Source organism: Carettochelys insculpta, chromosome 11 (assembly GCF_033958435.1).
Source record: "Carettochelys insculpta isolate YL-2023 chromosome 11, ASM3395843v1, whole genome shotgun sequence".
In the NCBI taxonomy this organism is placed as follows: Eukaryota; Metazoa; Chordata; order Testudines; family Carettochelyidae; genus Carettochelys; species Carettochelys insculpta.
The window spans coordinates 8,076,781-8,101,742 of record NC_134147.1 but is presented as its reverse complement, the minus strand read 5'-3'; the positions used below and the strand labels follow the sequence as shown (position 1 = coordinate 8,101,742).

The 24,962-nt window shown below is 44.4% G+C and overlaps 1 protein-coding gene across 3 annotated transcripts in view; it reads right to left on the bottom strand.

Annotated features, from left to right (window-relative positions):
- The window catches only part of IARS1 (isoleucyl-tRNA synthetase 1), a 193,736-nt gene that overhangs the window by 133,249 nt on the left and 35,525 nt on the right, over positions 1-24,962 (bottom strand). For all 3 annotated transcript variants that reach the window (XM_075004893.1, XM_075004892.1, XM_075004891.1), the window contains 6 exons: positions 22,230-22,377; positions 21,079-21,166; positions 17,683-17,743; positions 14,359-14,454; positions 5,399-5,521; positions 4,149-4,240 (listed from right to left, as the gene is read on the bottom strand). In XM_075004893.1, the coding sequence (XP_074860994.1) occupies positions 4,149-4,240; positions 5,399-5,521; positions 14,359-14,454; positions 17,683-17,743; positions 21,079-21,166; positions 22,230-22,377 (608 nt within the window). The remainder of the gene's footprint in view (positions 1-4,148; positions 4,241-5,398; positions 5,522-14,358; positions 14,455-17,682; positions 17,744-21,078; positions 21,167-22,229; positions 22,378-24,962) is intronic.

Genomic DNA, 24,962 nt, shown 5'->3' with positions numbered 1-24,962 from the left:
CACTAAAAAGCAGAAAAGAAAGGATTTCCCAGGAGGGATACACAGCAAACACCTTTAAGGCAGTGGTCACCTGGGTCATCCTGGAAACCGACACATGGTCCTGACTTGCTTGGCCAGGAGGTTATCAAATGCTGAAACTGCAGCTATGCAACCCACACACGTAGGCCATCAGCCTTGTGGGGGGTGCCCTCCCAAGAACTTCCTGCTTGCTATGCCAAGTGAGGGAAGCGCAGAATAGGGTGGTGCTGATGTCAGGGTGTCCTCCTACCCCCCCATCACTGTACCCCATGTCAATGGGGAGAGGGGTGGGACACAACAGGGCTCGGGTTGGAGGTAGGATGACCATATTTCCCTATGATGAAATGGGACACCTGGTAAAATTACTCAAATTCAAGCAAGTTCAATGGCAAATCAATCAATAAGAATTATGTGGTACCCACCACCCAATCAGTGCCAATCAGGGAGTGGGGTAAGAGACATTTGACCTTGACCTCAAGCTCAAAGGGGGCTCAGCTGTAGACACTTGTTAATTTTCTGGCATTTGATAGGCTAGAAAAGTATTTCAATTCTGTCTCACTCTTTTTTGGAACCATATTTTTTGTTTTCTTTTGTTATCATAATTTATTATAATGAGGGCCCTCAAAAGCTGCGAATGGCTCAGGCCTCTCTGGACCTGTGAGAGAGAGGCCCTGCTCCCAACATACTTTAAAAGGTTCAGGGCCCAGCAGGGGAGGGGGCCCAGGAGGGTCTGGGATGATGGTGGGTGCTCAGGTAATAGGTGTAGTTAGACTTTTGTTTGGGGCTGGGCCCACCAGGCTCAAGCCACCTCCATATGGCAAGACCAGGGAGGCAGCATCACCTCCACACATTCACACCAGCAACTACCCAGCCTGTCTTGGCTGTGGTTGGGGGCGGGAGGGTGGAAGGCAGCTCAGCTCAAAAAAAATGTGAGAACAGCTCAGGGTGTAGCAAGAAGAATGGCCAGGGCTGTGTGCAGGCAGGAGCTAGCTAGGGGCTGTGTACGAGCAGCTCAGGGTTCAGGGAAGGAGAGTTGGGGCTGTAGGCATATAGGTTGAGGGTACAGTCAGTGGTAGCTTAGGGCACAGGCAAAGGGTAGCTTGGGGCTATACGCAGCCGGGGTAGAGATCAGGGTGCAGGGAAGAGGTAGCTAGAAGCAGTGTGTGGACAAGGGGTAGCTCACAGTACAGGCAGGGGTAAACAGGGTATGTGCGTGGACAGAGGGTAGCTCAGCCCTCAGTTCCTGTCCTCAGCCCTATGGACTCACCAACTTAGGCATTCAGCTCTGCAACTCCCAGCTTCAATTGGTGAGGGCAGGGGGAGAGATGCCAGAGATCGGGACTCCAGACCCACATCCTGAAAGGGCTAGCAGATTCCACCCCCCAATGACAAATGCTGCTTTAGGGTGCACATGGGGAGGGTGACAACCCACAAACCCTAACCCTCTAACTACACAGGCTGGCTGTCCTTTGACAGGATTTGTGTCTATTCAACCCTGAGCCCTACCTGAGAGCACCACCTGTGGGCCGCAGGCTGCCCAGCATTCTTCTGTCAGCCACAAACAGTTGCTGCTACAGGGGCACTGACTGTGGCTGCCCAGCAGGGGGAGCGCTGGAGCTGAAAATAAGGGACAATTAGCCCTCCCCTGCCTTTGCTGTTGTTACTACTTTTGCTTATTTCTAAGTGTTCTTTTAGATTTTAAACTGGTCTCTGCATTTCAGAATTTTTATTTCTCTATCATGCTTAAATTTAATTGTTTGAGCAGCAGGTTCTAAAATGCCTAACCTGTTGTGTCTGGAGTAATTATCCCTACCGTAATTTCTTAAAACTGTAAATATATATATATATAGGGTTTTTTTCCTACTGGTGGTACCCATCTGCACATTACCTCAATATTGATGCACATAACAAAACTCGTGTGGATCAGGGGCCCAGAGTTTCCTGGAATTGGGCTTAAGCTCCTGGGGCCTCCTGCAGCCAAATCAGAGCAGTTGCTAACAGTCCAGCAGCACTGTGGGGCTAAGGCAGACTCCCCCAGCCCTGGCCTTGCACTGCTCCTGGAAGCAGCTGACACACCTCTGTGATGTGGCTGGGACCGGGGGAAGAAGGGGGAGGGCAGGGAGGGAATAAAGGCGTTGAGGTGCAAGTCATATTTGTGTCCATTCTCCCTTCTGAAGGAAAAGGACTAGGTAGGGTCCTTTGAGTTACAGAAACGTGCTCGTGCAGGTGGCATTAGAGAGAGACCGAGCACAAGCGGCCTTTGGATTCCTCAACAATGAAACGCTGTTCCAGGAACAAGAATTACAAGAGATGGGATACACCTAATGAAGAAAGGGAAGAGCATCTTCACAGGTAGACTTGCTAACCTAGTGAGGAAAGCTTTAAACTAGGTTCTCCAGGGAATGGTGTCATAAGCCCAGCAGTAAGTGAGAAAGTGGAATATCAGGAGGAAACAGTCGGGGCAGTTCTAGTTTGGATTTTAGGAAAAACTACTTCATTAGGAGGGTAGCAAAGCAGTGGAATGGGTTGCCTAGGGAGGTGGTGATTTCACCATCCTTAAAGGCTTTTAAGGACAGACTTGACAAAACCCTGGTTGGGATGATTTGACAGGGGTTGGTCCTGTTTTGAGCAGAGAGTTGGACTAGATGACTTCCTGAGGTTTCTTTCAACCCTCATCCTTTATGATTCTATGGACACACACCATAACCACAACAGCTGCATAGGAGCAACACAGCAAAATGGCACCAATGTCACTTTTAATGAGTAGCTACTGTAATAAAATAAATTCATACAATACATAAATGTTTATGTGGACTGACATATCAGCTTTATATATTTCTAACCAACATCTAGTAGGTATACAATACCTAATTTTGAAAACACGAAGTAACAAGAGTCTCGTGGGATTCTAAAAAGCTGAGGAAATTGTATAATTTAAATGAGATAAAGATGAGTAAATTATAATAGAGATGGAAAGAACTGTTTAAGCCATTACACTGAAAGATTAAACATAAAAATAGAGTTAAAGTTGTTTTGAAAAATATACCTGTCAAAAAATGTTCCAAGAGCCGCCACTAATTTCACCCTGTCAACATTTAAAGTTCTGAAAGCAAAAATCCCTTTGATTTTTACTAGATAAAAAACAAAACAAAACAAAAAAAGCAGCATTCTAAGCGTGATAAATTTGCAGCACAGTCTAGCACAACACATACAGCAAGCTCATCACGCTGAGCAGCTTTTCCAGTGCAGTTCTCCCAAAGAACCAGTTCTGGATGATAGCATTTTCAGAAAAACATTGGACGGAAGTTCTGTACATTCAGCTAAGAAATGAATGAACATGTTTCACTGATGTGGCCACCCAAATCAGGAGCAGAGACTGCAGGGGCAAACCACTGGACGCTCCAGTTCCCTTCCAATGAGTGCTGTCAGTTGGAAGGAGATCAGGAATCTCCTCTTCATTTTGAAATTAAATGAGAGCGTTTTAGATGCTAAAAATCACTTCCAGAATTAAATTACACTTTCAGATTCAATTCAGTGTCTCAAGATAACTGCAGTTGAGCTGTACTTTATTTCTTCTACTTTCATGGTACTTGTTCCCCAAACACCCCCCACCCCATCCCTGCCCCCTTGCTGCACCCGCCACCCCTCCTCCAAAAAAAAAATCACATGGTTTAAAAGTCACTATAAATTACTCCTCCTCAGTCAGTCACACTTGGGACCTCAATGGTCCTGAACGAGGGAGTTTCCTAGATAAGGGGAAGTCAATTCTGTACCTGCCTGCCAGGCTTGTTTCCCAGCTCCACACTACCCCAACTCCCTGCCTCGCTGCTGGCTTCCCTGCCTGGCAAGGCTCCCAGCCCCAGCTGTCGGGCCTCACTCAGGCTTCTGGCTCATTGCTGCTGCCCTCTGCCCCCTTCCCTTCCATCCCCTCCCTCTCAATCCCCCGCTGTGCGCACAAAAAAAAAATCTCCTCGTCAACTTTTACTATGCTTTTCCCCTTCTCCTGGCCACTAGGGCTCTCTGGCCCAGGAATATCTGTGGTCCAGTTGCCAGACCAGAGAGTCATAGTTCCAACTGTAGTTATAACTTGTATTTCTCTATCTGAAAGTCAAATGTATTTTTCTTCTTACCTCCAGCAGAAAGGGTAGCTGTGCTTAAAAGTACCGGTGTGAATCAGTCTACCTCGCTCTTTCAGCATTTTGATGATGTTCTTATCTGCATCCTAAAGAGAAAAAAAGTTTTCTATTCAAAACTTTTAACTATTACAGGGAGTTTTCATTCATGGTTTGGTCTCCAATTTTAAAAATGAAAACCAGCATTTACATACCATGATGTGAAACAACGTTATGGTTTCCGTATTTGTACGCTTTCAATTACACGCATCTATTGTGGAGGTGTCATAACTACCCAGTATTCTTGAAAGAGAACATAGTCTCAAACTGGGATGCATACCTGCAATTCTAGCTTCAGTTTAGTTTTCTGTAGACAATGAAATTTTAAAAATCCAATATTTATGCATACCCAACAACAGCCAGACACAAAAATTCAGGTTTTTTTCCCCCCCAGACATTTTGTTTTGATACCAGAACATTAAAACTTTTGGCATATATCTATGCAAGTGCTTCCACCCTGATTTCTGAACCTCTTATCACTACATTTGCAGTGTTTTACAGTGTGAAACTGCCAAGGAAGGATTCTAAAAGTAGATAAAAAAGCCAAGAAGTCAATAAAAAGACATCTTCTCTTTTACAACACTTTGCCAACTCAACTTTTATTATTAGATTGAACGTAAGTATTCAGTTCAAACCTGAAGCTGGAACTAATATTTGAAGAAAACCTGCCAGACTAGACTAGTTAATTGATACAAAATACTCCTTTTGTTTAAAAGGGAAAGTGTGATAAGTCTGAAGAGTGCTGATAAGACCATTCGGTAGCATGAAAACTGAAGAATATGCATAATAGGTTAAAGCTTTACAGTTTATACCATTTTTCCTTTTACAATGTGTTTAACTACCAATGTTATGAGTGGGAGAGTCTTATTTAAAAAAAATAAATACAACAAACTTGATTCTTCCCATGACAAGTATATAAAACAAGCACTAGAGAAAATTATTCTTGCCTTTTTCTAAGGCTTACATCGTTAACCTATCAATTTACTTATTTGCCCAATACTGTAATGGACACGTGACATGACAGCACCTGAGAAATCCATCTCTGTTTTACTCCCATTGAGAGAAGAATAACTTTTTTTTATTACAAGACAATAATATGGCTACCAAACAGCTTATTGAAGACAAAGCCGCCTAGCAAAAATGAGTTTCTACCACACATAAATGCTAGATCAAATAAAATACTTTACTATTTCCCCAAGTCCACCAACCTTCACATATTGTCCAGCAAAGTCCGTCACGTCTGCTGTAAAGCAACCAGAAGCATCAACAGGACAAACTGGAACCGAATCTTTCTGAATAATATTAAAATCCATGCAGACTCTGTAGTCATCCTAAAAGAGAAATATGTAAAATATTATTCCTAAATGTAGCTTTCAATAGCCAAGACCTAAGAAAAGGAATTCAACTTCATATAAAGCTACTTCATTATTAGACAAAAATAAAGTAAAATAAACCAAAAACTACTCCTGAAAGCATTTTTAAGCAGTATACTTCACCCATCAAGATGAAAAGGATGATGTAGAACACCCTTGTTCCCTGCCACTTAGGATTGTGCCTATTTCCTAGCGAAGAGAACAAGTTTGCTGTATTGTACAATTTCTGACCAACATTTGAAAGTAAGGGGCTGGAGAAATCCATTCCATGCTGTTGTATGAATTAACAGGGTATACTGAAGTTATGGTAGCTCCTTAAAAACCATGTGCCTATAATTCTGTTTCTCAGAGGGCATGTAGTTTTTAAGCAGATACCCTCTCCTAGGTCAAGGCTTTCCACAGTCAATTGAGGATTCCCCCTATGCTGCAGTGTTCTCAATCTTTTTAAACGTTTGAATCAATAAAACCAAGCATTAGAAACTCATGCTCCAAGTGGGGAAGACAGTATGCAAAACTGGTCTTAGACCAATACGTGCTCTATAACTTATTTTTTCTCCTTTAAGTTTGGTTCGGAATCCTGTTCACTGTACGATGCATCAGATGGATTTCTGGTATCTCATGGTACAGAACACATCTGAAATACCAAGGCTTCATAACAAGCCACATATTACATCAATACATACCCTTGCCTCAAAGATTTAACTTTATTTACAGACAGGTAACAGCAAGCAATGAGTGGTTAAGATGTTTAAATATTTCATGAAAGCTGATGTTCTCCTCATTCCTCGCAATTCTTTTCCCCTTCCAGTTGGTGCTTCTTCTACTCCCTTTCTTTTCCTTCATTCCCACCCCGCAAGCCTCTCTCCCCCCTCTCTCCTTCATGCTATTCAATTTACAACACAAGTCAGTCAAGTGACAGACAGGAAACCCGACTACAAAATGTGGTCATCAAAAGGATGGTCACATGGCTTTTTAGTCTGTTTGTCTCTCTCCTCTGTTTTTCTCTTTAATTAAACTAAAAGCTTCTTCAGGACAAGGATAATGCTTCTTGTATGTCTGAACAGCATCTAGCTCATTGAAGCCACAGTCCTAACTGCAGGCTTTGGGAGCTAGCACTTTTTGGGAACTAACTAAAGACGATAGAGAAGTTACTCACTGTAGTAACGGTGGTTCTTCGAGATGTGTCCCCATGGGTGCTCATAGGTGTCAGGCTCGCCTGGCACTGCAGATCGGAAATCTTCCAGCAGTTTCTCCTGGACTGCACATGCGCCGGCACGCACCGCTCCCCTGCGCGCCCCCAGCCACGTGCACAATCTGGTCCCCGCCAGTTCCTTGACCAACCGCCTCGAATGCTCCTAAAAAACACTAGACAGAGATCCAAAGCGGGGAGGATGGGCGGGTGGTGGAGCACCACGGGGACACATCTCGAAGAACCACCGTTACTACAGGTGAGTAACTTCTCTTCTTCGAGTGGTCCCCGTGGGTGCTCCACAATAGGTGACTACCCAGCAGTAACCCAAGTAAGGAGGTGGGTAATCAGTTCATGTGCAGCTTGCCCCCGAGAGGACTGCTGTCGACAGACGGGTATCCTCTTGGAATACCCGATGTAGGGCATAATGCTTGGCGAAGGTGTCGTAGGATGACCAGGTCGCCACTCTACAGATGTCTTTTAACACAATGCCCTTGAAGAAGGCTGTTGACGCCGCCACCGCCCTGGTGGAGTGAGCCCTAGGTGGGGCCAGCAAAGGAGTCTTTCGAACCTCGTAGCACATTTTTATACAGGACACAATGTGCCTTGAAATTCTCTGTGAAGAGAGGCCTTCCCCTTTTGACCTGGGAGCGAGAGACACTAGAAGCCTGTCCGTTTTCCAGCACGATTTAGTTCTGTCTACGTAAAAGGCCAACACCCTCCTCACATCCAGGAGGTGCAGGCGTGCCTCTTTGCTGGAGCTGTGAGGCTTCGGGTAAAACGAGGATAAAACTATTGGTTCGTTAAGATGGAACTCTGAAGAAACTTTTGGAACAAAGGCTGGGTGCAGCTGTAAGGTTACCGCCTCCTTTGAGAATACTGTGCAGGGCGGCGTTGCCATAACTGCTGCGAGCTCACTGACCCTGCGAGCTGACGTAATTGCAAGGAGGAAGGTTGTTTTTATCGTAAGGAGACGTAGGGGAACCGTGGCTAATGGTTCATAAGGTGGACCCGTTAGCGTGCTGAGCACCAAGTCCAAGTTCCACGATGGTGGAAGCGGTTTCCGAGGGGGGTACAGGTTTATCAACCCCTTCAAGAACCTGGTAACTATAGGATGGGCGAATACCGTGGGCTCCTCCTCTGTATGCCGAAAGGCTGATATAGCAGCAAGGTGGACTTTTAGCGAGGATAAGGAAAGCCCGCTCCTCTTGAGGTCCAAAAAGTATTCTAGTATTATCGGTATAGGAACGTCAAGGGGAGCTAACTGCTCAGCGGAACACCAGGCTGTGAATCGAGTCCATTTCTGCTTGTAAGTCTTCCTGGTGGAGGTCCTTCGGCTACTTTCCAGGACTTGTTGTACTCCCTCCGTACATGTGCTTTCTAAGAAGCTGAGCCATGGATTAGCCATGCTTGTAGGCGCAGGCCCTGAGGGTGCGGGTGCACTATGGACCCCTGAGCCTGCGTGAGTAGGTCCGGAGCCACCGGTAGAGGGAGTGGTGGGCGGTCTGACATGCGCAGAAGCAAGGGAAACCACTGCTGCCGATCCCACGTTGGGACTACTAGTATCATGCGAGCTCTCTCCCTTCTGGCTTTCTGCAAGACCTTGTGGATAAGCGCTGTGGGGGGAACGCATAAAGTAGGGGGCCCTTCCATGAAATCATGAATGCGTCCCCCAGGGACCCCCCGCCCCACTCCTGCCCTGGAGCAGTACTGGGGACACTTCTTGTTGTGCTGGGTGGCAAACAGATCAATCTGGGGAAAACCCCACGTATGAAAGATCGGTCGTAGCAGATCGGAGCGGATCTGCCACTCGTGCGTGAGTGCGAAGCACCTGCTCAGCTGATCTGCTTTCACATTGTGAGCGCCCAGCAAGTACGAGGCTTTCAACGTTATGTTGTTGGCGATGCACCAGTTCCACAGTCGGACTGCTTCCGCACATAGGGCACGGGATCGGGCTCCTCCTTGTCGATTTATATAAAACATGGTGGAGGTATTGTCTGCACTGATCCCGACTACTTTGCCATATATGTGGTCTCGAAAATGTTTGCAGGCGTTGAACACTGCTCTGAGCTCCAGTATGTTTATGTGCAGTGTCTGTTCCGCAGGGGACCATAGCCCTTGCGTCACCTTGTCGCTGATGTGCGCTCCCCATCCTATCTGGGAGGCGTCGGTAGTAAGAAAAATAGAAATTTGTGGTTGGTGAAAAGGCACCCCTGCTAGCAGGTTCTCAGGGTTTTCCCACCACGCCAGGGACCTGTGCACCTCTGTCGTGGGCGACACCACCCTGTGGACAGTGTGGGATGCCGGTTTGTAGACGCTCGCCAGCCAATGCTGTAGGCTTCGCATGTGCAATCTGGCATTTTGTACCACAAACGTCACTGCCGCCATGTGGCCCAGCAGCTGTAAGCACGTTAACACCAGCACCGTGGGGCTGTATGTGATGACTTGCACCAGCGAACTGATGGCGCGGAAGCGGGTGTCAGGTAGGTACACCCTTGCTGTGATAGAGTTTATGCGTGCCCCTATGAGCTCTATGTCTTGTGTGGGATCAGTCTTTGACTTCGCGAGGTTGATGACTAGGCCCAGCGAAGAAAACATGTCCGCTGTGATGTGGATCATGCGTAGGACCTCTGCCTTCGAGGCCCCTTTCAGTAGGCAGTCGTCCAGGTATGGGAATATAAACACCCCCTGTCTGTGCAGGTAGGCTGACACCACTGCCAGGGTTTTGGTGAAGACTCTGGGGGCCGAGGAGAGGCTGAACGGAAGAACCCTGTACTGGAAGTGTTCCTTGCCAACCATGAAGTGGAGGAAGCGCCTGTGTGCTGGGTGGATCGTTATATGAAAGTAAGCATCTTGTAAGTCGAGGGCTGCAAACCAATCTCCATCGTCCACTGCCATGAGTATGGAGGCGACTGTAATCATCTGAAAACACTGCTTGCGTAAGTAGCGGTTGAGGCCCCGAAGATCTAAGATGGGCCTCCAGCCTCCTGTTTTCTTCTCTGTGAGGAAGTAGCGTGAATAAAAACCTTTCCCCTGGAATTGTTCTGGCACTCTTTCCACTGCCCCTATGAACATAAGGTGTTCCACCTCCTGCTTGAGCCTCGCCTCGTGGGTAGCGTCCCGGAGGTGAGGCCTGGAAGGAGGCTTCGTCGGAGGGAGCAACTGGAAGGGGATCGCGTAACCCGTGGCTATGATCTCCAGCACCCATTTGTCTGCGGTGATCTTTTGCCATTGGGAGTGAAATGGTCTGAGGCGATGATGGAACATGAGATGAGAGTGGCATTGCACGATGGTAGTGATAGTGCAGCCCTTGCTGTGCCCGTCAAACTTGTTGCCTTTGGGCCTGTCCTGAGGGTGTACGGCTTTGTTGAGAACGTCGTCTGGGAGTTCTGCACTGTTGCTGTTGTTGATGTCGCCTTTGGTCATAGCCCCATTGATACTGCGCACGCTGTGGTTGGTATGGGTAGCATCTTTGCTGAGGGTAATATTTTTTCTTCCTATATAGAGGAGTATAAATACCCAGGGTTCTAAGTGTAGCTCTCGAGTCCTTACTAGAGTGGAGGACCAAGTCGGTTGAATCTGTAAACAACTTTTGCGTGTCAAAGGGAAGATCCACGATCTTCGCCTGTAGGTCCCTCGGGATACCCGATGTCTGGAGCCAAGATTCTCTACGCATGACCACTGCTGTAGCCATTGAGCGTGCCGCCGTATCTGCCACATCCAGGACGATCTGGACTCCCGTTCTTGAAGCTGCGTAGCCCTCTTGCACAATTGCCTTTAACACCGGCTTCTTATCTTCCAGAAGTGAATCCATGAAAGAAGTAAGCCTGGAGTAATCATCAAAATTATGGTTCACTAGGTGTGCTGCATAATTTGCCATTCTCAGTAGCAGGGTGGAAGAGGAATATACCTTCCTGCCAAACAGCTCTAGCATCTTGGCATCTTTGTCTGATCCCCCCCATTTATACTGAGAAGTCTTTGACCTCTGCTGGGACGACTCGACCACCAAAGAATTTGGTTGTGGGTGACTGAAGAGGAACTCCATGCCCTTTGCCGGGACGAAGTACTTCTTATCCACTCTCTTGTTCACAGGTGGAACGGAGGCCGGAGTCTGCCATATGGTAGTGGCTGACTCCATAATGGCTTCGTCCAGCGGAATAGCAATTTTGGATGAAGCCGGGGGTCTCAAATTTTTCAGGAGTTTGTGATGTTTCTCCTGCACTTCTGCCGTTTGAATGCTGTGTGTGAAAGCCACCCTTTTAAACAGCTCCTGGAACTGTTTGAGGTCATCCGGGGGAGCGACATCCCAGGGGGCCATGGCCTCATCTGGGGAGGATGAGGAAGAACCACTAGGATAAACCTCCCTCGAACTCTCAGGTTCCTGCAGCCAATGATACACCTGCTCGCTGGAGGATTGCGAAGGAAAGTCTCGGGGTTCTAAAATTAACTCCCCTCGAGATAACTGTGTTTCCATCCCCGATCGAGAGTGTCCACGGGGGTATTGGACGGCCGGGGGGAGGGGGGGTGACCTGCCCCTGGGCATAGGCCTGGGGTGTCTGTGTCCAGCATGATAAGAACGACCATGGCAGCACGGGCACGGGTCCGGGGATGGAGACCTGGACCACTCTCAGGGTGTGTACCCCTGATGTCTGGGAGAGCGAGACCTCCGCGATGACACAGATAGTGGTGAAACTGGTTTGTGGTAGTACTCCAGGGGATCCAATCCCAGAAAGGGTGAAGGTGGCCCAAGCCATGGTGACACTGGTTGGAGGAACGGAGAAGGAGGTTCTGGATAGGCTGGTGGAGACTCAGGCCTTCTGGGCAGCGTGTGTAGCACAGGGGGAGGGCTTGCTGTCAGTAGCAGTGCAGCCCTGTCCGGAGAAGGCTGCCGTGCCAGGTTTTTATTTTTGCCTTTCCCCTCCCCTGCGGGGCTGGCACCGCCCCCTCCCGCACCGGGGATCTCGGCCCGCTCAGCTGCGGTGCCACGTGGGTAATGTCCTCCGGTGCCTGCAGGCTCTGTGCCTGTTGGCCCTGCACCATTGGTGCTGCGGGGGTTGGTGCCACCTGCGGCGGGGCTGCCAGTTCCGGAGCTTGCCTGGCCGACGCTCTAGGTGCCGCACGTGCCAGCTGTTTTGTAACCAGGGGCTCAGCGTCTGCCACATGCGCTGCCGCTTGCCTGAGTATGCGGCTGGGGGCTGTGTGCTCCGCCCGCCGTCCCGCTCGCTGAAACCGCCAGCAAGGATCGAACTGGGGAGAGTTTCCTCCATTTCTGCACCGAGGGGGTCAAAGAAGCTGACTTCCTCTTGTGGAACCCAGAGGGCCCTTCTGGTTGAGGCCTCTCCGGCAAGTCCGGCTGGAGGGCCTTGTCAAACAAGAGCATTTTAAGATGCACTTCTCTGTCTTTCCTGGCCCTGGCTGTGAGCTTAGCACAGTGGGAACACTTCTGGGTAACGTGTGATTCCCCCAGGCATCGGATACATTCACTGTGCCCATCGGAGGCCGGCATAGCTTCACGGCAAGACTCACACTTTTTAAAGCCTGAAGAGGCCATCGCGGTGAGTCTTTTACTGTTAATAGGGTACTTAGCACTTAATCCGTGCCTGTTTACCCGAATCGCAGACACCGGCCTGCAGGGCAGCGGGCAGCCTACTGGCCTTACATCCACCTCTTCTTCTCCGCTCCTCTCTCTCTTTTACTATATATATATTTTTTGATATTCTTTGTCCTCTTTTTTTTTTTAAACGGGAAAAAAACAACAATTTACACGTAGAAACACCATTTAATCTGACTCTGGCCGTAGCCTGAGCAGATTCCGTCTGCAGCCGATGGCAGTTGAGCAGGAACTGGCAGGGACCGGATTGCGCACATGGCCGGGGGCGCGCAGGGGAACGGCACGCGCCGGCACATGTGCAATCCAGGAGAAACTGCTGGAAGACTTCCGATCTGCGGCGCCGGGCGAGCCCGACACCTATTGTGGAGCACCCACAGGGACACTCGATGAAGAAAGGGTGGATACAGAGGTAGAAGGAGAAAAGGTTTCAACATCCAAATCAGAATTCAGTATTTGAACAGGCACTGTATAAATTCCTCCAGTAGGCAAAATATCCATGTATTCAGATGTCAGTTTGTTCTATCATAAAGTTGTCTACAGGCAAGTAACGTAAAATTTGGTCTGTGGAGTTACAGCCATACAAAACAAACGCACTATTTGCAATGCCCTAAACTGATAAAACCAATTTTTAATAGAGATATTAACAGAATGCTAATGATTCTTAGACAGTTTTTTCCCCCTCTTAATTTAGACTCCTTGGACTTTGTCCACTAGCAACTGTAAAGGGCTCTGAAATTTTCAAGAGTCCTTTATTACAGTAACACTCCTTTTGTGCATTCATTTTTCAGTTAACAATTCACACTCAGTCTGCTCTTATTTATAGATCCAGTGAGGCAATTGTTACATTTAAGAAGATAGTGAAACTTCTGTGCTTCTTACTAATTTATTCTACTTATGTCATTAAAAGTAAAAAAGCATGATGTTTTCCTGTGTAATATTTGGATAAGAATTTTCATCCTGACAAATATCAGAGGGGTAGCCAAGTTACTCTGTACCTTCAAAAACAACTCGAAGTCCTGTGGCACCTTTTAGACTAACAGATATTTTGGAGCATAAACTTTCATGGGCAAAGACCCGCTTCATCAGATGCATGAGTGGGGGTTCTGGAATCTCCACTCATGCATCTGATGAAGCGGGTCTTTGCCCATGAAAGTTTATGCTCCAAAATATCTGTTAGTCTCTAAGGTGCCACAGGACTTCTTGCTGTTTTTCATCCTGACAAAATGAAATAAAGCATAGGAATAGACAAATTGTTCAAAAAGGAGACATTAGGATGTCAAAGGCCAAAAAACACCTCACAAAATTCAAAAAGGGACTGGACATGTAAATGGATAACAAGACCATCCTGAGTGGCAGTAGTGTATGCCAACAAGCACTCTTAAAGGCGACCACATTTAATACTTCAAAAATTAAACTAACTTCTAACTACCAGACATTAAGAGAGATTTCATCTTCTGGAAGCATCTGTTACTTGCTACTGAAACAGGAGAGCTGATTAAGTGGATCACAGGCCTCATCTAGTGTGGCAATTACAGTGTTTACAAAGGCCACCTGATTAACTCCAAAGCAAATCTACCCAACTCTTTTAATCTTCAAAAACTTAATCAAATTGGGGGATGGAAAAGGATATAAAACAGCCTTTTGAAAAAAAAGGTGTTAAACACAAAATTGTTTAGACCAAAGAGGTGAAGATACAGAAGCATGGCGAGGGAAGGCAGGGCACTAGCACACTCAGATGCTACAAGGATAGATATTTTATGAATAGTAAAGATGACAGGAACTGACATCTAACCTATCTTCCCACTACTGTGCAAGTAACAGGCAACTACATTTACAAGCAGAAGATTGAACACGTACAATAATGCAATGCTTTAAAGGCAACTGATTATCCTTCTTGGCCTTCATTGAATGAGCACTGTGTGTCTGTGAGGGGCCTTGGAATCCATGGTAACATGCTCCAGATCCAACAGTACAATGAAGTTTGTTTTTACTTACAGCACCAAAGTAAGGAGCCTGGTGTACAACCCCTGTACCTTCTTCCTCCTTCACATAGCTGTCTGTTACCACAGTAAAAGCACCATTGCTTTTACACTGAAACACAAATATTGAAATATTCTTTTTCAGACATACAGGAAAGTGGCATTTTTCAAAATGATAAAAATTGTACATTTAACAGTTCAGCTTTTAAGCCAAAAAGCTGCATTAGCAGCTAGACCTATATTTTAGTTTACTTTACACAGTAAACTCCTTCATATCTGGCAGCCCTAGCATGGGGAGGTTGCCAGATATTCAAATATTCTGGATAACAGAGAGGTGTACCTACCAATGCATAAAACACTAAAGAACAACAAGATCAGATATTAAGAAACAAAAATGTATGCAGAGCACTTTATTTACCAACAGTAGTATTGTATACAGTAAACTCATTGTATTTGCTGTATTTATTCATATTTACTTTCACTATATTGTACTTATGGACAGTGTAACTAAAATTAATTATGGTTAAAACGCTGCTTATTTGAGAGTTCCAAATAGAATGCCGGATATGAAAGTTTACTGTACATAGGAATAATCTGATATTTTTAAACATTTCTCTTAGCTAAAATGCCAATCCAATCCATTCTGTTTACACAGTGCCAAAACTAACTACATCTACACTATGAGACAAATTTGAATTTATTAATCTCGATTTTGTAATGCTGGATTTTATAAACTTGAATTTGACTATCCTCACTACTCATACTTTGTGCTCCTCACGAAGCCAGCTTACTGCTGCCACGTTCAACTGGCAAACATCTACTCTTGCAGCAGTGCATTGTGGGAACCTATCCCACGATTCCTTTATCCCCATTATCAGTCTGACTATTTTCACTGGTGTTTGATATCATCTTCCCACATTGCATTGACCTCATTCCCCTCCTGTGGTAAGCAAACATCCATTTTTCCAGTCAGACGGAAGGAAAAGTAGGGTGTTAACACAAATCTCTTTCTTTTGTAACTGAATTATCATCATCATCACCATCATCATCCATGGCCTCAGCACTCGTTGGCATCTGATGCCTCTCTTACCATTCTGGTAAGAAAACACCAATACAGGTAATTAACTTGGTTCTAAGTTTGTACAGGACCATAGAAATCAATAAAGTCACCTTATAACTAGCCCAAAAATATTAAAATGGACCAGACGATCCATACATTCAACATCAAACCACCACCACCACCACCACCCCCCATGGATTCAGTGTCCTTTGATGTCTGATGCCTCCCTCACTAACTCCTTACATTTTTCCCCATCCAGTGCAGAGTGGCTTAACTCCACACCAATCTACTATATCATCTACCCACTCTGTGGGATCTGCTTTTCCTGTTAAAACCATCCACTGTGACAAATACCAAGGTCTTGATTTTTCATTAGCCATTCATTCTGCAAATATGCCCAAATAGCAGTAACTCCTTTGTCTCACATCCATACAACATGCTGCTGAATACACACTTTTTTGAGATGCTCAGCTTTGTTTCTAAGCTAACTGCTTTGCTTTTCCACATCTTATCCATTGCCTTCAAACTCGCTCTCGCTTTCGCTATTCTAGTCACTATTTCCATCTGACAGTCTAAATCATGTTATGTTGCTCCCCAGATATGTGAACTTCTCTACATTCTCTAGTTCAATCCCATCTACATTGATCTCCCTTCCTATTTCCTTATCTCCAAATACCATTGTTTTTGTTTTATCAATGTTCATAATCAGTCCGTACTGCTTCCCTTTCTCATTTTCTAACCTGCACTGTTTTTGCTAGCTTCTCTTCATCTTCCTCAATAGCCATGTTATCTGTGAACCTCAAGTTGTTAATTCTTTTCCCATGCACAGGTATCCCTTCTACCTCTTCCTTAATCTTGCCCATTGCTCGTTCTAGATGCGTGAAGATGATACTTGGCGATATCAGATCTCCTTGTCTCGTACCTCCACTTGTTCTAAACCAACTTCCCAACTCCTCACACATTCTCACCACTGCCTCCGCATTGTCATCGATATCCTTCAACAACAGTATCAGTCTGCTATCCACTCCATATGACTCCAGCACTGCCCACATCACTTTCTGATTTATACTGTCAAATGTTCTCTCAAAAATCAACAAAGGAAGTGTTGATGTTCTTGCTCTTTCATCAAGCTTTCTCTGCTATCAATCTTAGTGCCAATATCTGCTGTAAGGTACTTCTATCTTTCCTAAACCCTGCTTACTCATCTGCTAGATGTTCTTCTACCTGCAATCTTAGTCTCACCATCAGTATCACCATCAGTACCTTGCCTAGATGACTCATTTGGGCAATTGTTCTGTAGTTCTTGTACTCCAACGTACTTCCTTTCTTATGCATTGTCACTAGCACAGATCTTGTCCATTCCTTAGGTGCCTTCCCTTCTTTCCATGCTATATTACATAGTAAGTGTATTTCCTGAATCATGAATTATCAAGGATTTTATAGAAATTAGCAGGTGTGAGTCTTCTCAACTGGCCATCCACTGAGTGTCCCCCCCAACCCCCCGATTGTATCTGATCCCTGAAAATAATACAGCGACAATGAAAAGCATGAAGAAAGAATAGATAGTAAAGATTTGAAACAAAAAGTTGCTGAGAGGAGGGGTTTTGGCTTCCTGATCCATTATTCAGCTTCTGTGCATGGTCTGTATTCTCAAATGGACCTCCACCCACTCATGAAGGAGACCAAAGTTAGAAGAAAGAGGATAGAAAAGGCTAGGAAAAAATATTTTCATCTTCCCTTTTCACTACACAGAAAATGCCAACATGGGGGATGACAGCAATTCCCCAAAAATCTTAACTGCCAGGGGAGACTTCCCCCCGCAACAGCAGTTAGTTTCTACTCTCCATCTACATCATCACTAGGGTGTGTATTTATATGAACATAAAGAATGTAATAAAAAGGTAAAAAACACAAGTAGCCAACTTGCAGACAAAGTGACAGTGCTCTGTGTAGCAAAGCATGAGGTGAGAATATAGCAATGTTAATGTAAATGTGAGACAATGAGTTTGTTAGGGGAAATACAGGCCTGAGATTTACCTTGGTGTTTTGCCTATTTTACCTATGATATCCAAAACACCTGAGATTAGTAATGTCATTAAACTCCAGAGAAAGTATGGATCTTAAAATAAATGAAAGTAAATTCCTGAGAGCACAATTTTCACTTTGCTGTCATATCAATGGAAATATCGATCAAAACATACAACTGTTTAAATTTGCAGCCTCTTGGATTTAACATTTTCATCTAGTTCTGTGTCCAAACACAAGACTGACTTAACTTACCTTAAGAAAATATTCAAATAGTGGTTTATATGTCTTGCCTTTAAGCACAATGCCAGGAAACCTACGCAGAAAAAGATTTTTATGTACACGCATTAATACACTGTTAATTACACTAGTTACCTTACAAAGACTAATCTCCAAGTAGCGTTTGCCTCTTTTTAAATGTTTCCCATACTGAAATCTAGTATGTCAAAAGGTAATTGTTTTCCAAGCAATTTGATTCCCCCTTCTACCTTTGGAAACTTTAACACAAGATGAAAGCCAAGATACTTGCTAACTAATTTTTACTAATGGCAACCTGTTATCCTAACAAAGTATGCATTTATAAATGAATGCATGACCATAATGAAATGGATTACTTATTTATAAAAAGTTATCATAGGACATTCAGGAAATTAAAAAATTAAACTAATTATAGTGGAGCTCTCTAGTATCAGAATGTATACCGATATTTACAACAATTAATATCAACTCAACATTGACCCAAAATGACTAAATATATGTTTCTCAGCTGGGATTTTTTAGTCTCTTGATAGCACCAGAAGAGGGTGAGAACTCAGAGCTCCAAAAAACGATTGCAACAATTCCGCCTTTCCCAAGTTTCAAAGAGATAAGGGCTAAGGCACAAAATGAGCTCAAACTAGCTACAGGCATAAAGGGAAACAAGAAGGCTTTTTACAAATATATTAGAAACAGAGGAAGACCAGGGACAGGGTAGGGCCATTGCTCAGTGAGGAGGGAGAAACAGTAACAGGGAACTTGGAAATGGCAGAGATGCTCAATGACTTCTTTGTTTCAGTCTTCACTGAGAAGTTTGATGAAGGTATGCCCAACATAGTGACTGCTTGTGGGAAAGGGGTAGGGTTAGAAGTTGAAATAAAAAAAGAGCAAGTTAAAAATCACTGAGGAAAATTAGATGTCTGCGAGTCACCTGGGCCTGATGAAATGCACCCTAGAATACTCAAGGAGCTGATAGAGGAGGTATCTGAGCCTTTATCTATCACCTTTGAAAAATCATGGGAGACAGGAGAGATTCCAGAAGACTGGAAAAGGGCAAATATAGTGCCCATCTATAAAAAGAGGAATAAGAATAACCCAGGAAACTACAGGCCAGTCAGCTTACCTTCAGTGCCAGGAAAGACAATGGAGCAGGTAATTAAAGAAATCATCTGCAAGCACTTGGAACGTGTAAGGTGATAGGGAACAGCTAGCATGGATTTGTAAAGAACAAATCATGCCAAACTAATCTGATAGCTTTCTTTGATAGGATAATGAGCCTTGTGGATAGGGGAGAAGAGGTAGATGTGGTATACATGGACTTTAGTAAAGCATTTGATACGGTCTCACATGACATTCTCATAAAAAAACTAGGCAAATGCAATTTAGATGAGGCTACTATAAGGTGGGTGCATAACTGATTGGATAACCATACCCAGAGAGTAGTTCTTAATGGTTCTCAATCCTGCTGGAAAAGTATAACAAGTAGGGTTCAGCAGGGGTCTGTGTTGGGATCGGTTCTGTTCAATATCTTCATCAATGATTTTGATATTGGCATAGAAAGTACGCTTATTAAGTTTGCAGAAGATACCGAGCTAGGAGGGATTGCAACTGCTTTGGAGGATAGGGTCATAATTCAAAACCATCTGGATACATTGGAGAAATAGTCTGAGGTAAACAGGATGAAGTTTAATAAGGACAAATACAAAGTGCTCCACTTGGGAAGGAACAATCAGTTTCACACATACAGAATGGGGAGAGACTGTCTAGGAATGACTACAGCAGAAAGGGATCTAGGGATTATAGTGGACCACAAGCTAAACATGAGTCAACAGTGCGATGCTATTGCAAAAAAAGCAAACGTGATTCTGGGATGCATTAACAGGTGTGTTGTGAACAAGACACGAGAAGTCATTCTTCTGCTGTACTCTGCGCTGGTTAGGCCTCAGCTGGAGTATTGTGTCCAGTTCTGGTCACTGTAGTTCAAAAAAGATGTGGAGAAACTAGAGAGGGTCCAGAAGGAGTGACAAGAATGATTAAAGGTCTAGAGAATGTGACCTATGAAAAAAGGTTGAAAGAATTGGGCTTGTTTTGTTTCGAAAAGAGAAGATTGAGGGGAGACATGATAGCGGTTTTCAGGTATCTAAAAGGGAGTCATAAGGAGGAAGGAGAAAACTTGTTCTTCTTGGCCTCTGAGGACAGAACAAGAGGCCATGGACTTAAATTGCAGCAAGGGAAGGTTAGGTTGGACATTAGGAAAAAGTTCCTAACTGTCAGGGCAGTCAAACAGTGGAATAACTGCCAAGGGAGGTTGTGGAATCCCCATCGCTGGAGATATTTAAGGACAGGTTAGATAGCTGTCTATCAGCGATGGTTTAGACAGTACTTGGTCCTGCCACTGGGGCAGGGGGCTGGACTCGATGGCCTCTCGAGGTCCCTTCCAGTCCTAGTGTTCTATGATAAGTTTTAAGACAGAACAGGCAACCACCTTAACATGCTGGAAAACAGCTCAGAAAAACAAAGTGTGAAGGATGCAAGTGAAAACAATTATAACACGCAAGGAAAATCTGTAGAACTAGCAAAACTTCCACCATAAAAAAAAGCCCTAAAACACCAAAATGCCAACATGTAAGAAACATTACATAACATGTTTAAGATTCTGCTACGAAACTGCAGGAAAAGAAATGATGATGCATGCTCCACTTCCATTTTAAACATATTTTCGTTCTCAAAAAATGTCACTATTACAAAAGTGCAAATATTTCATAAAGGGGGAGAAAAACTACTGTTGTCTAGGGACAAGCAATTTCCAATTTTGGGAAGATATCCAGGAGTGCATAGGTTAACACTACAAAAGGGTGGTCAGGAAGGGGAAGAAGAGTAAATGGTTTCTGTTATACTATATGCCTTTCATAAAAATAATGTTTTCCAGTGGAGAGTACTAAAAATAGCTAATCTGTTTACAGCAGTTTTTTAGTTCTGAGGGTCTATATTCTATTTTAAACCATATTAAAGATGAATAAAAATGAATAAAAAAAAGTCCTTATAAAAGTGCACTAACACTAGCTTCACAAGCAAAAGAGGCAGATTACTATGTGGGAAGGATGATGGCATGCTGATGACTTTCCCCTGCTCTGTTTTCAAGTATTTAACCTTCTCCTGAGCTACAATAAAACCAGATGCAGCTTCCACATGGACAAAAAACTTCCACCCAAGCTTAATTTGCAGTGACAGATCTAAAGCCCTTGACAGGCTGTGAATAAAACAGCAGGCATATGTTAAGATACTCTGCTAAGAAAGCAGTCTTGGATTCTGCAATTATCTAACTTCTTGAAGCAGTTCATTATTTATTTATAAAAAAATGGAAGTTCAAAAGTGTACAGTAATTCATGTACTTGCCTGTCAAGTATCACATATTCACTTTCAGATTTGTACAGCACTACGAGCCTGGCTTCCATCAAGATATAAATTTTCCCTGTGGCACAATCTAAAAAAAGTGCATGGGGGGGACAAAAAAAAAAAGTAAGTGAATACCCTAGTTTGCACTGTTACAAAAGTCAATAAGACATCACGTCTAAAACTATCCAGAATAATTCTGCTTAACCAGACTCAAATTTTCTACTCCCCCACCCCCAAGGATATTTTTATACCTATCATATAAATGCATTGCAACCAGCTAAAATTTAAGACACCACCCTCTTGACTAGAGATGTAAAAATCCCATTCAATTATTTAACTAGTCAAACATTAAACTTAACCAGTTAAACAATTAACCGGGGCAAAGGGCAGGGCAGATCCTGAAAGCATCTCCTCTGCAATTCTGGGAGTCTGTGCTAATGCTGATGTCAATAGTAGAGCTCTTAACTGTTAACCATAATCGGTAATCCTCAAATGTTTCGATTGAGACTTAGCCGTTAGCTGGTTAACTGGTGGGGGCTGGAGCTTGCCATGGAAGCAGGCCTTGTCCACGACAGGCCCAGGAGCACTGTGGGCTGTCCAGCCAGCCAGAGCAGCACTGGTCTACAGCAGTCTGGGACATCCAAAGGGTGGTGGTTGTTCAGTCTAGCCGGGGCAGCTGTGCTCTGCAGTGACCCCAAGGAGTGACACAGGCAGGTCTGGAGCTCCAGCCCAGCCAGAGCAGCCCTCGTCCATGGCAGGTCCAGGAGCGCTGCAGCACAGCAACGCTGGGGCATACTGCAGATGGAGGCTCTCCAACTTGACTGGAGCTGCTCTGGTCGCTGGCAGCCCTAGGGCTATGTTTACACTGAGCCTTAAACTCAAAACAACATACAGACCATGTGGGGCAGGAGCAACCCCTTGCCTCGCCACCAACTGCCACAGTTTAACTGAAATCGAAAAGCCTCGTGTGTTTAGGGTGAGGTGTGCCAGTTAAACATTAACATCCCTAATTTTAGGGAAACTTTGAACTGAACTGATTCTTCAGAATTGGATATAGTTGACTCCACTGAAAAGCTACTTCCTGAAACTCAGATTTGTCTATCCAGCATGAATCCAATGGATCTACATTTCCATACTAAGTTAGAACTTGCCTTTTAATTTCACATACTGCAATTCCGGGTTAACACAGAGGGCCAAATTACTAGGTAGGGTCCAAGGTGTAGTTGTCCAAGCAACAAGGGAGACGCTTTCATCTTCATCCAATGGGAAGCTTACAATCACAGAAGGATCTTGGACATCCTTAAGAGAAACAGCCATGGAGAGAGGGATATGAAAAGTTTCTTGTGAGTCAGTGAGAAAACACACTCCCAAGAAAAGCAATAACAGTTGTTGTCACTGAGTTACCAGATTCCCTTAGCATCCTGCACCCTGACTTGTCAACACAGGCAGCAAGAGTGAATTCTGATGAGGACGGACCTAAGTATGTCGCTCCCCTCCCCAGTTATAGGCTACTTGGACTAATCATGAAGGACACCCCTCTCCGAACACAACTATAGAGCTTGGGGTTGGGTGCCTGACTCCCTCAGGTGACTGTGATAATCCCATTTTAAGATTATACAAAGATATTTCAATATCAGAACTGGTTAAAAGGTCTTCATATAGTTTAATACATTTTCAGTTGCTGAAACTTGGACTTCAACGTTCACCTAGTTTGTGCCAGGAGACCAAGAGTTGGGAGGGCGAGCTATCACTTGAGAAAATTCTCCTAGCACACAACTTTTGTTAATCAAAGCACAAATTGTATGTCCTCAAACATATGAGTATGTGGATATTTAAAACGTATTCCACAAACATCTGGCAGATAGCTTTCTAACAGTCAGCCTCCAAGAATCCTTCCTTCAATTATATATCAAAGGAATGCCTCCATATCCACCCAAAGTAATATCAATGTTATTCTATGAGATGTTGTCTCAGACACTTGGGGAGAGGGTGAAGCACTTTCACAAGTTATAGTGTCTGTATTCTCAATACTCTTGGACTGCAGAAGAACTTAAATAAATTTATGCTCTGAAAAGAGCCTGAAGTGTTACAGGATTACCATTTTACATATTTGTTCAGTAAATGCTTCCAACTGGTAAATTTAAAGAGCAAGTGTTACTCAAGCCCCAAATCCTATGAAGCAAAGCAGCTGTATGGCTAGAATCTAAGTGGCAATACAGATTTACCAAAGCTCTGTAGAGCTTTTTACCTAATGGTGACCTGCAGAAACGGTAACATGATCACTAGAGAACTAAAGAATAAGTTTGCCATTTTTGTAACTAAAAGTAATGGCATTATCAGACTCCATGACGCGTGCTTAAGGTGGAGTTTTAGTCTCTTATAAAACTCAAATTATGTCCACCAGTCTTTCCTACATACTTCCCTCGGGGTGCTGTGTTGATTACTTAATGCTTGCATGATTTTGCAAACCAATACTACATATTCATTGAATATTTAAATAAGCACAAGCCTTCCGTTATGTTATGATCTAAACAAATATCAAAATAAAAAGGAATGGAAAGTCCTAACAGAAAAATTTCAGGTGAAAACTAGGATACCTGAATTTATACAAGTAAACAGATATCCCTTTTCTTTCTAAATTGTTGATGAGAAACACAACTCACCCCACCACCCCTGCAACATCGTATTAGCTGACTCTGGGCCACTTGAGGTACTGCCTCGTAGATGAAACATGAAACCCTAAAGATTACCTCTTGTTTTCAAGTCCCTGACAAAAAAGTACGTGGGCAATGACCTCCAGCCTGTCTGAAATCCCCTGGAGAGTCAATTAAATTTATTTTTCACTTTCCCTCAAATAATTGCTCCCACATTCAACACATTAAGGGTGTGTCTACACTAGCCGTCTACTTCGAAGTAGCTGGCACAACGATGAAATAGCACATGTTGCATCTACACACACCTTGCACTATTTCAACATTGAAATCATACGTTAGGCAGTGAGACGTCGAAATCGCTATTCCTATCCGAAGATGGGCATAACGCCCTACTTCGACGTTCAACGTCGAACTAAGGTGTGTGTAGACGATCCACGTCCCACTACATCGAAATAGTGGAGTCCTCCATGGTGGCCAACAGCTATGGGGTTGAGAGACACTCAGTCCAGCCCCTGCAGGGCTCTATGGTCACCATGTGCACCAGCCCTTAGTCCAGGGCTTCTGGCTGCTGCAGCTGGGGTCCATGCTGTATGCACAGGGTCTGCAACCGGTTGTCAGCTCTGCAGACCTAGTGCTGTGCAGGCCGAGTGTGTCTAGGAGGGGTCCTTTAACAGAGCGGTTTGCTGCTGCCCCAGAAGGGCTAGTCCAGCCTGTGACCCCATCCGCAGGCTTTGCTGGCCCCTATTTCGACAGGGAGCTGTTGTGTGTGGCCACTCCACTTTTCCTTCTGGGGAGGCTCCTTTCGACGTTCCCCGTCACTACTTCGATGCTGAACGTCGACAGCCCCAGCCCCAGAGATGTGTAGACGATATGCGTCGAAGTAGCCTATTTCAGTGTTCTTGCTTCGAAATAGGCTACTTCGACGTAGTGTGCTAGTGTAGACATAGCCTAAAAGATACAGCTTCCATGGCAAGAACGCGGATCCTGTCATTTACTACACTGTACAGTCTCTTTAGTTTGTGTGTTGTGAAATCGTTAACTTTAGAAATACGTAATACTTTCCAAAGCAAATATCTCCAAGCTGCATTAAAAATAAGTTCTCTTTGGGTATTTTGTAACACCTAACAAATTAACATAGGCATGAACCATGAACACTCAGATTATGTCACATTGCCATTTGTTCACAGAAAGTATCCCTGGCTCTTCTCCAGCAACACAGCTCAGAGCAGG